General features: G+C 37.6%; 1 protein-coding gene across 1 annotated transcript in view; it reads right to left on the bottom strand.

The window, feature by feature from the left end:
• The window catches only part of STXBP5 (syntaxin binding protein 5), a 164,775-nt gene that overhangs the window by 96,923 nt on the left and 55,627 nt on the right, over window positions 1-12,225 (bottom strand). The window contains exons 7-8 of the mRNA XM_052645571.1: window positions 6,826-6,909; window positions 1,892-2,015 (exon numbers count right to left, since the gene is read on the bottom strand). Coding sequence (XP_052501531.1) covers window positions 1,892-2,015; window positions 6,826-6,909 — 208 coding nt within the window. The remainder of the gene's footprint in view (window positions 1-1,891; window positions 2,016-6,825; window positions 6,910-12,225) is intronic.

Here is a 12,225-nt window from a genome sequence, read left to right as displayed (position 1 = left end):
CAGAAAAGTCTCTGACCTCAACCAAATAACAGTGGTAAAATATATTACAATATGTGGCTAAAAGAATTGTTATTTTTACCAGGAAACAAGCAAGTCTAAAAACTTGTACTACGACAGACAAAATAAGTTTTTAATTTGACTGCTTATTTTTTACATTGCAATAATTGAGAATGCACCAATTTTTAAAGAAAATGGGCAGTCATATTTTAAAGTGAACAATGAAACACAGTAACTATAAAAATACTCTTTTCGTATGCTACTAATGCAAACAACAGTTCCTTTCATTTCCCTAAATTTGCTGGTTAAGAATTTCTTAGCGTAGAATCGTTGAGAATGCAGATTAGTAAAGGAATGCAAATTTCCAGGCTTCATCCAGAAATCAAAGTCCTTCATAATCTATTCATAAAAAGTGAAACTGTTAGTTACTCAGTTGTATCCCACTCTTTGCAAACCCATGAACTGTATCCCGCCAGGCTTCTCAGTCCATGGGATTCTCCAGGCAAGAATACTGGAGTATCCATTCCCTTCTCCAAGGGATCTTTCAGACCCAGGGATCAATCAAACACGGGTCTCCCACATTGCAGGGCAGATTCTTTATCATCTGATCCACCAGATAAGCCACCCTAATAAAACTTTCAAGGAGGTTTTATATACATTACTTGTAGACTAAGCGTTAACACATCAGCTTGAGATCATCATCCCTAGAAATGGCAGCTTGCAGGATTAGCTCTCTTGGTTAACAACCGGTAACCTGACTTTCAAGGCAGCTTCCACCACTCCCAGACTGAAAAGGGTGGCACACGATGTCTGTACTACTTGCACAAACAATATGGTTTACGACCAATCTCTGTTTTCCTTCTAAGCATCTGAAATTTTGATACATGCTAACTGAAGCTCCTGCTGCTGCTGCTAAGTCGCTTCAGTCGTGTCTGACTCTGTGTGACCCCACAGATGGCAGCCCACCAGGCTCTGCCATCCCTGGGATTCTCCAGGCAAGAACACTGGAGTGGGTTGCCATTTCCTTCTCCAATGCATGAAAGTGAAAAGTGAAAGTGAAGTCGCTCAGTCGTGTCTGACTCTTCACGATCCCATGGACTGCAGTCTACCAGGCTCCTCTGTCCATGGGATTTTCCAGGCAAGAGTACCGGAGTGGGGTGCCATTGCCTTCTCCGGCTAACTAAAGCAGAGAGTGCGTATAGACTGACATCAATACGAACCCTGGACATCAGGTTCAGGTGAGCTGTCCTAGTACAGGACATTTCATACATGTGGTAATAACTCTTTGCAAGAGGAAACAAGCATGTCCTGTGTGGCTCCACTGGAAGAAGGCTGCTGGAAGCTTGAGCCTGGCTTCCTCTAGACTCCATCCCTTGTGCCTTTTCCCTTTGCTGATTTCACTTTGTATCCTTTTGCTGAGTCTTATGAGTATTCCTAGTGAATCAAACTTGGGGTCATTTAGGGGTTTCTTTTAACGTATAAAATTACCTTCTGTAGGGTGCCAAGTGTTTTAATACATATTATATGTAGACTAGCAACCTGCAGTTGATAACATTAAGATGACAAAAGTTCAAAATAAGTCCTACATCACTCACAAAATTATCAACTTTCTGGACTATTAGAGAAAAATTACTCAGAATATTTTGTAACTTTCATTTTCTGAAAGATCAAATTTGCAATCTCAACTGCAAATAGTTATTCGAGATTTCATTTACCCAGTTGCTACAAATTATTTCTCTATGTGTAAACATAGAAATTTCAAATTAAACTAAAATTTTAAATTCAAAATAGAACCCATCCTTGTCATCAAAAACAAACAAACCCAACTGCAAACTCAAAAACAGTTTTCTGTCCATCACAATTTAGGTAGTGTTTAAAAGGGATCCGTTCTTACCATGTGGAGTTATGGTCTGCACAGGCTTCGCAGGGGATCTCACATTCCATATAGTCAAGGTGCCATCTGAATGACTGCAAATAAATTGTTTTCCTTCATGATGCCAAGCAACAGAGTGGATAGCCTATAAATGAGGAGTAAAGAATTCCACCTTTAAAAACAAAAACTAATTTAAACACCAAGTTATTCATAATTGGAACTGGAATTAATTTTTCATATTAACCTTTTTCTTATTTCCCAAGCTGAAGTCCATATGTTAATATTAAATTCCCATAACTTAATTGTCCTGCCAAAAAAATGAGATTTAATTTGGTTCTAACACTCTTTCAACTTTCAAAATTTGATTTACTCAAGGGAGCATGATAATAATATAATAGTGATTATGTATTATTGACAATTTCAAGAAAACAAAATGCATTCTTGTAGTTTCTTCAGTTCAGTTCAGTTCAGTCGCTCAGTCGTGTCTGACTCTTTGCGACCCCATGAATCAGCAGCACGCCAGGCCTCCCTGTCCATCACCAACTCCCAGAGTTCACTCAGACTCACATACATCGAGTCAGTGATGCCATCCAGCCATCTCATCCTCTGTTGTCCCCTTCTCCTCCTGCCCCCAATTCCTCCCAGCATCAGAGTCTTTTCCAATGAGTCAACTCTTCACATGAGGTGGCCAAAGTACTGGAGTTTCAGCTTTAGCATCATTCTTTCCAGAGAAATCCCAGGTCTGATCTCCTTCCGTTTCTTAGAATAAACAATAACTAAACATAAATTGGAGAAGGCAATGGCACCCACTCCAGCACTTTTGCCTGGAAAATCGCATGGACGGAGGAGCCTGGGGGGGTTGGAGCCTGTGGGGTCGCGAAGAGTCGAACATGACTGAGTGACTTCACTTTCACTTTTCCCTTTCATGCATTGGAGAAGGAAATGGCAACTCGCTCCAGTGTTCTTGCCTGGAGAATCCCAGGGACGGGGGAGCCTGGTGGGCTGCCGTCTATGGGGTCGCACAGAGTTGGACACGACTGAAGTGACTTAGCAGCAAACATAAATTACCAAGTAATTATGATCAATATGCCACTGGAAAAACTAGTTGCATTGACTGTTTAGAAAAAATTTTATAAATTAACTAAAATTCTAGAAGACAAGAATGCAGATTTAGAATTAAGATTGATTGAAAATACCTCATATTGAACTTCAAGACAGGTGACAAAAATCTATAAGGCATGCAAAGAAACCAGGAAATACAATGCAAAATGAGAAGAAATGTAGTCAATAGAAACAGACTCAGAAATGATACTGATAGGAGAATTAGCAGACAAGAATATTAAAACAAATATTTTAAACAGACTCCACCTGCTCTAAAAGGTAAGTGAAAACATGAAAATGTTGAGGAAAGACATGCAAGCTTTCAAAAACACAAGTGGAATTTCTAGAGATGAAAATGTCTAAGATGAAAAATGGTTTCCAAATGGGTTTGCCAACAGATTTGATACAGCAGAAAGAAAGCTTGAATAACTTGAAGACACACAGCAGCAGAAACTGCTCAATGTGGAAGATGGGCAAAGAATAAGCAGAACATCAGTAAACTGTGGTACAACTTCAAGAAGACTAATATGTGTGTCATAGGTGTCTCAGAAGGGAGCCTATGGACAGAAAATATATTGCAAGAAATAATGACCCAAAGTTTCCCAAATCTGATGAGAACTTTAAACTTTATAAACTTCTAGAATACACAGATATCTTAGAAATTCAATGAACTCAAAGCAAAAGAAACTGGAAGAAAACTACATAAAAGTACATATTTCAAATGCTTAAAACTGGAACTTTAGTGATAAGAAATCCTTAAAAGCAACCAGAGGGTGGGGACGGGAGGGGAACACATTAAATATAGAAAAGCAAAGATGACAGCAGATATTTCCTTAGAAACAATGCAAGAATAATACCTTTACAGTTCTGAAAGAAAAAACTGTCAACCTAGGATATCATGCATCACAAATATCTTCTCAAAAACAAAGATAAAATAAACACATTTACACACATAAAGAACTCAAAGAATAGATCATTTGCAGATTTTCATTATAAAACATGTTACAAAAAGTCCTTCATGCAGAAGGTAAATGATACAAGATGGAAATCTGGATCTACTCAAAGGAATGAAGAATACCAGAATGGCAGATATGCAGGTATACATAAATTATACTCTTATTTTTTTATCAAATGTTTCATTATAGGAGAACAGTCTCATAAATCATGACATTAGCTTAAAAAAGTATTTATTTTTGCTTGTGCTGGGTCTTTGTGGCTGTGCAGGCTTTTCTCTAGTTGCAGTGAGCAGCCTTCTCATTGCAGTGGCTTCTCTTGTGGCAGAGCATGAGCTCCTAGCGTGTGCAGATTTCAGTAGGTGCAGCTCCCAGGCTCTAGAGCACAAGCTCAGAAGTTGTGGGGCAAGGGCTTAATGGCGTCACTCATGTGTGAATTTTCCCAGATCAGGGACCAAACCCGTGTCTCCTGCATTGGCAGGCAGATTCTTTACCACTGAGCCACAAGGGAAGACCAATTATACTCTTTTAAATACTTTTCACCTTTTTTTCTGGTATGTAGTTAAAAATATTACTCGGAAACAACCTGGAAACAGGCTTGCTTAAGCTCTGTTAGGCTAGCTAAGCCAGTCTTTAATGCAGAGCTAGTCTATCCCTACGACAAGGCAATACCTTTTTGAGTATTCTTCTTGATGCCCTGTCCATTACAAGCATTCTCTGTTCTGTTGGGAATGTGACCTATTCTTAGTCCTGTGTGTGCTGTAAGAATTGTTTTACCTACTCCTTTCCAATGGATCTATTCTAAACCTCACACTCGTGCACTAATCATTATTCAGTTCAACTTAAGACTAAGGTAAAGGGCTCCTTGTGGATTTTTAAAACTCTCTCACAAGGCAGGTCCCTATATTCTGTTACCTTGTTTTATAAGTTATGGATATCTTTCCCAATTTCCCAACTCTGTTTCCTCAATTTAGGGAGACTGCTGGGTTTAATGTAGATTCCCCCTTGCCCACCTTCCTTCATGGATTGAGATCTGGAAAATCTCTCCAGACCATGAAGTTAAGTGAAGTGAAGTGGCTCAGTCGTGTCACTCTTTGTGACCCCATGGACTTTTCAGGGAATAGTACTGGAGTGGATTGCCATTTCCTTCTCCAGAGGATCTTCCCGACCCAGGGATCGAACCTGGGTCTCCCACATTGTACAGGCGCTTTACTGTCTGAGCCACCAGGGAAATACCTCCAGACCATAAGCTAATGCAACTGAAAGGCTCACCTTTATCCCCTAAGGAATCCCTGTTCTATACTATCTGTTAATTTCTATAAACTGTTCTTACATATATTTTCCCCGTGTGTTTGTTTAACCGGAGAGGGTAAATTCCCTGTGATTCAATAGTGGCTAAAGGCAAGATAACTATTTAAATTACAAAAGCAAAATAAAAGAGTCAAATATGCCTAAAATATGCTTTCATTTTGACACAAGAAACATCTCTACAGGCCAAAGCTTCCAGAGAAATGACAAGAACTCTTTATTAAAAATACTCTTTTAAAATAAATTCAAGATCTTGACTGGTAAACAACAGAATATTTACTAACTAAAAGGCTTTAAAATACAAAAAAAAAAGTATACAGTTATGAAAACAAAATTCTCTTTCAGTCAGACTTATAAAGATAACATGCAGACATTTACAAAGTATTTCTAGTTTTGCTATAGTTACTCAATGTAATCTGTTTGACTAACTGAAAGCATCAATACGAACACATGACATTTCTTAAAAATAAACAACCCCCCCCCCCCAACATTTCCTAGATCTATTCTCGGAATTAGAAATTGTGAACACTCCTGGTAACCAAATTATGGTCACCAGACACCATTTCTCACCTAAAGAACCCAGTTTCATGGAGAAAGATGCTCTAAATTTGGGACAGAAATATTCAAGTGTAATAGGTATGCTTTGTTCTAACAGATGGCAAGGAAGCTATCCAAGACTATTGTCAAAGGACTTAGGAAACAAATGGAAGAGATTCACTGATGAAAGATGGGACAATTTGAAAATCAATAAGGCTAATAACTGTAGTGTACTGAAGCACATGAACTAATGTTTAAATCTTTTAGTACATAGTGAAATGGGAAACAAGATCAAATCGCTTATCATTAAGATTACTAGAGAAGAGCCCCTTTTACTGAAATAAAAGAAACAAGCATTTATCCTGCCTTTCCTATCCAAATTGTACAGCTATATAATCAAAAGAGCAGGTGAGAAGCTTCTCTTTACAGAAGTATCCCAGATAATCGATAGAGAAGGAATCATAAAATTAGAACTTCTCTACTTTGCAACAACTATGTGGTAATGGATTTAGGCCTTGAACATAATTGACTGCTAATATCACAGACACTACTGTTCAATCTGGGAGAAGAGCATCAACATCATCTAAGAAATAGTCTTGCTAAAAACAAAACAAAAAAATTAACCTAAATTTGGTCATCTCAGTAAACCATCCAATTTATAGGAAATCTGAAGGCAATAAAAGTCTTTTTTTTTTTATTAATCACAATCTTTATTTGGATTCTAAAGCAAGCAAGCTATAAATATTTCCAGTTCACTATCATTTGTATAAAATAAAAAGCTAGCATACATTTATTAATTTGCTTATAAATGCAGAAAATACCTCTGGAAGAATACATGAGAAACTAACATTGGGATGAGGTAAGGGAATTGGATGATCAAATGACAGGAGCCGGAGAGATCATTTTTGTGTCTTTTGAGCTATGTGAATATATTATATGATACATATGCAAAAATGTGTGTTACAGTTAACTACAAAGATTGCCTAAAGTCATTAATTAAAGAAGTTCTTAGAGAAGCCATTGTGAACTGGAGAAATGACAAAATAATGTTATTACCTCATCGTAGGTGTATCTATAGTCTGCTTTCTTTGACTTGAGGTCCCATAACACTACTGTTCCAGATTCAAAGCCAATCAAAAGCTGTAATAAAAGAAAATGCCACATTACCTAGGATTGACATTAATCATGTGAAACATTTACTTGCTAACAATAAAGATAACTATTATCATTCATATGCTTTGGCTACAAAATTATAGCATCGTTAAACATCTGCATTGCTAATTGCTAATCACATGGATGACATATGGGAATACTGCACTGCATATTTATACGCCTTTGATCATTAGGATTTCAACATACATCATACAACCGATTATTGAAAATGAAAACAGTACCGCTTTGAAGTCCAGAGTGTACATTTTCATTCATTAACTTACTAATAAAAATTAAAATTTACATGTGCTTTAAAGTTTACAAACTTCTCTAATTTAACACACTATCAGGCAATATTATTTATTCATCTACTGATTAGTTCCAAATTATATCTAGCCTAGACCTCTCTTGTGAGATTCAGACTTATAATTCTAATGGTCACATGTTCACATATTTATTCCACAAGAACCTCAAAGCAAATATATCCATAAGTGAATTCATTATTTTCTTCCCTACTGTCTTTATCTGGTATTTCCTGTTACAGAGGCTTTCTCAGTATTTTTAAAAATATTCTTTAAGAGGCTCAAGTAAAAACTTTGGCATCATCCTCCCACCAGGTAAAATCCAAAAGTAATTTAAAAATTACACTCATATATAGTTTATTTTTTTCCACTTTCAATACATCTCTCCTGGTTCAATACAAAAAGATCTCCTTTCCAGTTTCTGGTCTCTCTGACTCGCTAGTCTTGTTCCTTATTTACTTCATTCCATATCGTAGCTAGTCTGATCATGTAATGTATGCTTTTATTTAAAACTTGCTAATGCTTTATGCTTATTTTTAGGATCAAGTCCAAACTGAATAATCGGACCTACAAGGTATATCATGGTCTGACCTCTGCTTAACCCCTCAGCTTCATGCTGTTCCACATTCCCATTACCCAGTGCATTCCAGTACATCTTTTAGGTCATGTTCTCTCTTACCTTTATGCCTCTGCACATGGTGTCATCCTAACTGGACCACTTCATCTGAAGTCATCCTTTTTGCCTGACTAATCCTACTAATCCTTCAGGTCATTTTAGCTATCACTTCCTCGTGGAAGCCTTCCTTGACCTACCAAATGTAAGTCAGTGCCCTTCTTATATGCTCCAACAGCAACTTGTACGTTTTTTAGCCTGAAAGGTCACTATACAATTTAGTAATGTCCTTTTCCTTATCTGAATTCTCTTGCAGACTATAACATTGGTTTATTTAAGAAAGAATTGGTTTTATCTTGTTTACTACTATACTTTTAACATAAGACATACAGTCTAATATAGGTCCTTAATCCATTTTTTGTGAATAAATAAGTTCCAGAATGAAATCCATGTTCTTGCCTCACAAACTGCCTACTGTCTACACTGGCATTTTATAAATAATAGTGTTTGTCTGCTTGTAGGCTCCTCCCTTTTTCTTCACTTTTCATGTTGCTTCCTGGGGTAAGTCTACCCAGTTCCTCTGGACAAAGATGATCCTTCTCCATATTAATACATGCATTTTCATCTCTAGTCTCTATAGACGTCTCTAGCATCTAATATACTAACACATAGTAGATATTCAATAAATATTTGTTTAATAAGTACATGAATAATCAGCAACTAGTCAATAATCATTCATGTAATCTGGAGATATGAACAAATTTGGAGGGAGGCCCAGTAATTTTCACTAAATAGTAACTTAGCGAATTTTCAGTGTATAGGGGCACTTAGAAGACCCAGTCACTGAAACTAACAAAACTAATTTACATCTTGGTAGGAAGTATAGCTAATTTTCCTAACATAAACTCTTCTTTCCTTGACCATCTGTAATACATACTCCTTCTGGGAAAAAAACTGTTATCTGTTTCCTTTACACTTTTTAATTCTTCTAAGCATCCTGGACATGTGTACGGCATTTTCTGATGGGGGAAGTAAGAGAGGAACTTCAGGAATAAGGAAAGAGATGGAAACAGATAACATTTAAGAATCAATGTATAGTGTATATTTTATGTATAGTGTAAAACAATACTGGATTGTTCAGGACACAGGTAACTTACACTCTAGGCCCAGATCTACCAATAGTAACTATTCAACTTAAATATTTTACCCATCCAGACGTTAACAACATAAGAGGATTATAGTAAACTTTAACACTTCCAGCCAGCTCTACCTTCCTACAAATATCAGAAATCTGTACCAACAAGTTAGACTTTAACCCCTATAATCTCTTAAAGAGTAAAAAAAAGAAGAACTGAAGGATGTGGTACTTATAAACAGAAAATTGAAAGCTTATTCCCACTAGCATCTTCTATAACTCATAGAAATGTTAATATTTTAACAGTACTGTTGATGAATTTTCTTTGAATTTTTCTCTCATAAAAAGCATTCATCAGGTATACTGATACAGCTCTTCACATTAATACATGATATACATCTTACAGAAGAAATGTAGCATGATGGAGAGTACTCTGAGGCTGAAATCAGAGAAATCACTATTCAAAATCCCAGCTCCACCAATATCTAGCTTTGTACCTCTGGAATACATAACTGGATCAAGTCTCTGCCTGATTATCTATAAAACAAGGAAAACAGCTCACTTGAGATTTGTTGGGAGGATCAAATAAAAATAGTGCACATAAAGTGGAAAGCAGTGCCCGACAAAGTTCAGTTCAGTTGCTCAGTCGTGTCCGACTCTTTGCGACCCCATGAAACGCAGCATGCCAGGCCTCCCTGTCCATCACCAACTCCCGGACTTCACTCAGACTCACATCCATTGAGTCCGTGATGCCATCCAGCCATCTCATCCTCTGTCGTCCCCTTCTCCTCCTGCCCTCAATCCCTCCCAGCATCAGAGTCTTTTCCAATGAGTCAACTCTTCCCATGAGGTGGCCAAAGTACTGGAGCTTCAGCTTTAGCATCATTCCTTCCAAAGAATTCCCAGGGCTGATCTCCTTTAGAATGGACTGGTTGGATCTCCTTGCAGTCCAAGGGACTCTCAAGAGTCTTCTCCAACACCACAGTTCAGAAGCATCAATTCTTCGGCACTCAGCTTTCTTCACAGTCCAACTCTCACATCCATACATGACCAGTGGAAAAACCATAGCTTGACTAGATGGACCTTAGTCAGCAAAGTCATGTCTCTGCTTTTGAATATGCTGTCTAGGTTGATCATAACTTTTCTTGCAAGGAGTAAGCGTCTTTTAATTTCATGGCTGCAATCACCATCTGCAATGATTTTGGAGCCCCCCAAAATAAAGTCTGACACTGTTTCCACTGTTTCCCCATCTATTTGCCATGTAGTGATGGGACTGGATGCCACAATCTGCGTTTTCTGAATGTTGAGCTTTAAGCCAACTTTTTCACTCTCCTTTTTCACTTTCATCAAGAGGCTTTTTAGTTCCTCTTCACGTTCTGCCATAAGGGTGGTGTCATCTGCATATCTAAGGTGATTGATATTTCTCCCGGCAATCTTGATTCCAGCTTGTGCTTCTTCCAGCCCAGTGTTTCTCATGATGTACTCTGCATATACGTTAAATAAGCAGGGTGACAATATACAGCCTTGACATACTCCTTTTCCTATTTGGAACCAGTCTGTTGTTCCATGTCCAGTTCTAACTGTTGCTTCCTGACCTGCATATAGGTTTCTCAAGAGGCAGGTCAGGTGGTCTGGTATTCCCACCTCTTTCAGAATTTTCCACAGTTTATTGTGATCCACACACCCCGACAAAGTAGGGGTCAATAAATGGTAGTTATCGTTACTGTTAAGTAAGGAATTTGACACGAACACTTAACTTTCTTTGGCCAGGACCTGTGCTTAATGCAGCAGCATCATCCACCATAAGGTTAGCTTTGAAAGGACACATCCTATCACCTTACCTCTTTTTTCAGTGACACAATGTCAAAGAGATCTTTAGAAATAGGAGTCAGTAGCGTGAAGGAAATTTTTCTATTAGAAACCAAAAGTTAGATAATATCATCTATTCTAGTACCCTAAAATGTAAAAATGTTTGAAAGATTAATTCTGGGAACTAAGGAGGATAATATAATGCCACATTTCAAAAAATGAGGATGAAACAAATTTTTTCAATTAAGTACATATTGAACCAGGATTCCCAGGTGGTGCTAGCGGTAAAGAACTGCCTGTGAATGGAAGAGATATGGGTCTGATCCCTGGGTTGAGAAGATGCCCCGAGAAGGAAATGGCAACCCATTCCAGATTTCTTGCCTGGAGAATCCCATGGATAGAGGAGCCTGGTGGGTTATCATCCATAGAGTTATAAAAAGTCATATATGACTGAAGTGACTTAGCACAAACATGTTGAACAGTTATTATTTTATTGCATGTTGAGTGCTATAGGAAATATAAACTTGCATAAATATTATCTTTGTGCTCAAGGAGTCCTTCAAGTTCAGGGGAGTTAACACATTTCTAATTCAAGGCAATATGTAGTAAATACTGTAAAACTTGCACAACTAAGGTGCTAATAAATTTGGAAGTGAAAGAAAGCATTTTATGTCAGGATTATCAAGAAAGGTATCATGAAAGTTATGTTATTTTAATCTGAGCCTTAAGATTTGAGTAGGAATTCAGTAGAGAAAGAACAATGAGAAGGAATTCTGAACAAAAGGTCTTACATAAATAAGTCATGGAGATAGTAAAGAGCAGCTCACATTTGGGCAACAGTAACTATTTGCTTCAGCACAGTGTTCAGGTAATGATGTTCTCAAAGATAATGAAATCTAAGGTTATGTTTTACAGAAACACTGCTTTGTTTGTTTGATAATACAGAACCACTGGAAGCTTTGGAATAGGAGAACAAGAAGATTAAAATGGCACTCCAGGAAGATTGGTCTGGAGATGACTCAAGAATGGGTTGGAATGCCTTGAACTGCAGTGGGGGAAGGAGACTGAATGGCCAAGAGACACTGCAGTGGAAGGACTGAAATGATTCAGTGGCTGATTCAGTGTAAAAGAAAGCGAAGTTTTCAACTCTTCTACCAGGTCCCCTATCTAAAGGCTGGCTTTTAGACAATTATCTTATACCAAAAATAAATAAGTGAAGATACAGGTTACTGTAACTTGCTTCATGGAAAGTTTCTCTCAAAACATACAATGGCATGATTTAAGTCAGCTCCAAACAGTACAGCCATCCTTTCGTTTTCCCAGTGTCAAATAAGAGAACAGTGTTAACACAACATAGAGGCATCACCACTTCCAGTAATTAAGGAAAGGAAAAACCTGAGTAAACTGCTTCACAAAATCCAGAAGTTTCATTTCACTGATTTCTG

The sequence above is a fragment of the Budorcas taxicolor genome, chromosome 9 (assembly GCF_023091745.1).
Source record: "Budorcas taxicolor isolate Tak-1 chromosome 9, Takin1.1, whole genome shotgun sequence".
NCBI lineage: Eukaryota > Metazoa > Chordata > Mammalia > Artiodactyla > Bovidae > Budorcas > Budorcas taxicolor.
The sequence above is the reverse complement of the archived record's forward strand: the minus strand, read 5'-3'. Positions and strand labels throughout refer to the sequence as shown.